The sequence below is a fragment of the Manacus vitellinus genome, unplaced genomic scaffold (assembly GCF_001715985.3).
Source record: "Manacus vitellinus isolate BGI_N305 unplaced genomic scaffold, ASM171598v3 scaffold_61_pilon, whole genome shotgun sequence".
In the NCBI taxonomy this organism is placed as follows: domain Eukaryota; kingdom Metazoa; phylum Chordata; class Aves; order Passeriformes; family Pipridae; genus Manacus; species Manacus vitellinus.
The window spans coordinates 2599245-2604404 of NW_021940696.1; the positions used below are offsets into that span (position 1 = coordinate 2599245).

At 48.2% G+C, this 5160-nt stretch overlaps 1 protein-coding gene across 1 annotated transcript in view; it reads left to right on the forward strand.

Annotated features, from left to right (window-relative positions):
* Positions 1-5160, forward strand: part of LOC115307855 (exocyst complex component 6B-like) — a 90385-nt gene that overhangs the window by 80383 nt on the left and 4842 nt on the right. The window contains exon 6 of the mRNA XM_029963723.1: positions 1810-2014. Coding sequence (XP_029819583.1) covers positions 1810-2014 — 205 coding nt within the window. The remainder of the gene's footprint in view (positions 1-1809; positions 2015-5160) is intronic.

Genomic DNA, 5160 nt, shown 5'->3' on the forward strand with positions numbered 1-5160 from the left:
TAGCCCAGGTTGCTCCAACCTGGCCTTGGACACTTCCAGGGATCCAGGGGCAGCCACAGCTTCTCTGGGCAACCTGTGCCAGGGCCTCCCAACCAAGGATTCCTTCCCAATATCCCATCTAAATCTCCAGTTTTCTATTGGGAAACCATTCCCCCTTGTCCTGTCTCTACAGTTCCTGGTGCAGATTCCCTCTCTGGCTTCCTTGTGGGCTTGAGATGCTTCATGAGAACGTTCATGGATTCCATGGGAGCTCTTCATCCTGCTTGGAGCTGAGAAGCCCCTGTAGAGCTGTTCCCTCAAGCAGAGCCTGGGTCTTTCCAGGAAAAAAAAAACAAACCAGGATTTTGATAAATCAAAATCCTGCTCCTCCCACTCAGGGAGTGCTCCTGGGATTCAGAGCTGGGAAAGAAATGTCCCCCTCTGGGAGGCTGCTCAGAGGTGTCAGGGGATGTGACCCGGGCCCAAACAACACCCTAAAATATATAAAACCCACCCCAACGTGTGTTTATTCCTCTGGATGAATTCCTGGCTTTCCCTGCACTCCCAAATTTCTCTCCAGAGAGTTTTGATTTTTAGTTCAAGTGGTTTTTCACTCCTTTCCCAGTGTAAACACCAGTTGGGTTATGGGGTTAATCCGTTTGACTTCTGCTTTTGGGAGCAGGACGGGCTACTCTGGTTGGAATAACTCCCCTGTGGAGCTGCCTGGGGTTCAGGCAGGAATTATTTTGGGTGGGAATTTGAGTGGCAGGTTGTTTTCACTGGTGCCAATCTGTTTCTTCTGGCTGAACACTGTTTCTCCCCCCAAATTCAAGGTGTGAGTGGTGGGTTCTGGTGAACAGGGTTCACTCTGAGTGTAATCAGCTAAAATTGCCTTAATTCACCCTTGAGGTGGCTGACCTGGGATTGGTCTTAAATATATTTTATGTATTTTATATTTATTTTCCACTTGTTGATGCTTCCTAAATGGTTCCCTGGTCATTTTGTGTTGCCTTTGATCAGATTTTTGGTCAGAACAGGGGGAGGACCTTGAATCTTATACCTCCGTTCAGGGCTGTTCCATATTCCAGTAAAAAGGAAAATCCTGTGGATTCCCACTTTCCAAAGTGGAAAAGATGGGTGGGAATTTGAGAAAAATTAATTTCTTAGGCAAATTTTCCATTTAGCATCACGTGTCAGGCTCTGAAATTTGCTTTTCTGCAGAAAGGGAGTGTAAAATTTAAGGCCATTGGGCACGACTGAAATACAAAGGAATTCATTGTGCACAGGGAGAGAAACATATTGACTTATATTAAGTTAAAGCACCTTTTTTGAGGGAAAGTGAGATGGAAGTGGCTCCACACATCCCTTCCTTGCTCTCCCCAGGCACTACCCTGCACTGAAGGCCCTGGAACACCTGGAAGGTGTCCCTGCCCATGACAGGGTTGGAACTGGGTCATCTTTAAGGTCCCTTCCAACCCAAAGCATTCCATTATTGTAAAGTTGCAGAGCTGGAATTCTTAGTTAGATTGCCTAATTTCCAGTTAATGCACCTTTTTTGAGGGAAAGTGGGGTGGAAGTGGCTCCACACATCCCTTCCTTGCTCACTCCAGGCACTGCCCTGCCCTGAAAACCCTGGAGCACCTGGAAGATATCCCTGCAGGAGATGGAACTGGGTGGTCTTTAAGATCCATTCCAACCCAAACCATACCACGATTCTGTGGTTCCAGAGCTGAAATTCTTAGTTTTATTGATAATTTCCAGTTAATGCACCTTCTTTGGGGGAAAGTGGGGTGGAAGTGGCTCCACACATCCCTTCCTTGCTCTCCCCAGGCACTACCCTGCCCTGAAGACCCTGGAGCACCTGGAGCACACGTACCTGCCCCAGGTGAGCCACTACCGCTTCTGCAAGATCATGGTGGATAACATCCCCAAGCTGCGAGAGGAGATCAAGGAGGTGTCCATGTCAGACCTCAAGGATTTCCTGGAGAGCATCCGGAAGCATTCGGACAAGATTGGAGAGACGGCCATGAAACAGGTAGGGCTGGTTTGTGTGCACACACTCCAGGGGGCTTTTTGGGAGGGGGATGGTGGTTCAGTCATCTCAGAGTTCTGCTTTTCCACTCCCAAGGCAGTAAATTGAATTTTGGGGTAATTTTGCTGTGGTTCTTCCTTCTGTGGTTGCTCCTGGATTTTTTTTATCCTGATTTTTTTGTGCTGTTGCAAAGTGATGATCCAGTTTCCTCGTTGTCTTCTCCCACCTGGATTTTGCTGTAGGTTCTTAGTAACCTGGAATCTGGGAGGTGCAGTTGGTGTTTGAAACTCATATTTTCCACTTAGCATTTGTTCTGCTGTGCCTGGTTAGAACTGGAAGAACCGGAGATACCAGTGCTGATTTCCCAGTTTGGAGTAAAGCAGTAGGAGTTCAAGCACTGAATTTAATTTATTTTGCATCTTAAACTGATTTTTAAATGCTGGGTAAACTTGGATTGGGGCTGGATTGCCTTTACCCAGCACTTGGTGCCTGTAAAAGATGAACCTGATGAATTGAACATCCCCGTGTGGGTGTTAAATCAGAATTGCCTCTTCCCACTCCTATTTAATATTCTAGTTTTGAGTTTCAGCACAGTTTATCTTGTCACAGCGAGGGAGCAAAGCTCCCAGTGGCTCTTAAAAAGAACTTTGCTACTTTGATGAAATTCAAATCCGCTGGCAGTGAAATGTTACCTCGTATGAGCAGTAAAACACTTCCTCTGATAGTGATGGATGGCTGGGATGTGTTGATTTATGGGAAGGGCTCTTGCCATAATTTTTCACGAGGTGATAAGGTGGTGCTGTTTATGGTTAGAGGTTCAATTTTCTGTCTTATAAACCCCATCCTGGAGGATTTCTATTAATTGATTTAATTTCCCGTTTTCCCCATGCCTTGTTGTCTTCTCAGCTGCTTTCTGGTATTTTGGGAAAGCAAACCAAGCCTTGTATTGTGTCATAGAGGTGTGGGGAGATGCCACCTGGCATCTGAGACTTTCAGCAAACCTTTTTATTCAAACCAAACCCGTCTTTCTGAACGTGGAGAAAAACACGCCATGACCTGGACGTGGTTTGGTGGAGCCACAAGTGTTCCACAAGTGGCTGGGGGGCTCCAGGTGTCGGATTTACCCAGAATTGTTTATAAAACTGCTCTGTTTTTGTTCATTTTGTGGCAGGCAGAGCGTTTTTGGAAGGTTCTTGGTTCGGTGATCTCGGTTGGGTTTGGTGATCTCGGTTGGGTTTGATGATCTCAGTTGGGTTTGATGATCTCGGTTGGGTTTGATGATCTTGGTTGGGTTTGATGATCTCGGTTGGGTTTGATGATCTTGGAGGTCTTTCCCAACATAAATGATTCTGTGATTGCTGGCTGGAAAGGAATAGGAGATTCATTTGTTTGGTGATCAGTCAATGCCAGCAAATATACTCTTTAAATAAATAAATACATTTAAGTTCTCTTAAGGATATTTAGCAATTTTAGACACATGTAAGGGTGCAGATGTTGTGTTGTCTTCCAGTTTCCCATTTCATGCTCATGGTTCTGGGAGAGACATTTCAACCTCCTGGCCCCTGGTGGCTTTGATGGGTGAGATCTTCAAGTCCACCCACGTTTCTGTGTGACCAATTTAAAAAAAAATTCCATGATTCCCAATTCCTTTTTTTGGTTTCTTCTGCCCAGAGTTGCTTCTGTAGCTTTGTGTTTCCATCTCTTCCGCATCCATGATCCATGATCCGCTTCTTCTCGTTCTTCCCGTCCTTCCTGCTCCAGGGGAAAGCTCACGCTCTGCCTGGAGCTCTGTTGATTCTCCATCTCTTGCTCCAAAGGAATCTTGTGGGCTGTCCTGGTGTTTTCCTCACCACTTCTGACCCTTTCTCCTCCTCCTCACAACATTTGCCTCCTGCAAACCTGGAGAGGCACTGGGGGATTGGTGGGAAGTGGCTGCTCCTGCTCTGCCCAGATACAGGAACTGGGAGCAGGGAGAGAAACCAGCTGGAAATAAAGGGGAGGGAAAGTTGGTTCTTCATCCTGTGGCTGATAGACCTGTGGGACAACTTGTGCATGGTTTTCAGGGAATCATGGAATGGTTTGGGTTGGAAGGGAACTTAAAGGCCATCCAGTGCCACCCCCTGCCACGGGCAGGGACATCTTCCACTATCCCAGGTTGCTCCAGCCTGACCTTGGACACTTCTGGGGATCCAGGGGCAGCCACAGCTTCTCTGGGCAACCTGGGCCAGGGCCTCCCCACCCTCCCAGCCAGGAATTCCTTCCCAATATCCCATCTAACCCTGCCCTCTGTCTGAAACCATTCCCCCTTGTCCTGTCCCTCCATCCCTTGTCCCAAGTCCCTCTCCAGCCCTTTGTCTTTAATTTGCCTACAGACGACACAGGGAATTTTACATCCTCAGTCTCCCCCAAATCCCACTTTCCTGTTGGTTTATGAGAGGGATTTGCAGCCTTGACAAGGGGTTTCCTTCACCCTTTGTGGGAGCAGAGTTGTCTCCCAACTTGGACTCCGTGGCTGGATTGTGGATGAAACTCAACTGGCCACTTCCTCTTCCACAAGCCGACTTGGAGTGATACTGGAATTTGAGCAGGTTTATTCCTGGACAGAAACCCCCCCGAGCTGCCCCACGGATGGAGAAGTGAGAGCTGAAGGTTTTGGAGCCTCTGGTTGCGTGGGGTCACTTCCCGTGGCCGTGCCGACAGCCAGGGGCAGGGTCTCCCCTGCCAGGATCGCCGGGATCGCGTCTTGCGTCGCCGGGTCCTTTTCCTCGGTCTGCTGGTTGTGATGGATAACGGCCCTGGAACGGGAGCCGAGCTGGCAGGAGGCCTGGAGAGTCAGGGGAACTGCGATTGGCAGCTCCATCCATTCGGTTTAAATTAGCATCATATAAATTCTTTTAAAATTGTTTGATTTCACCAGCGGGAATGGAAGAGGCCTTGATACAATGGGGAGAGGAAATGGTGTTTTTGTAACATTACAAATCTGAGGCCGACGATGACAAGAGCTGAAAATTTCATTTTGTGATAATCAGAAGGATCTGTCTTGGAGCGCTCGGAGCCGTCGCTGTTTCTGGCCGGGAGTCAAGGACTGGGGGGAACTGGATGGGGGAGAGGTGGATGGGGGGAGCTGGATGGAGGGAGTGGGATGAGGG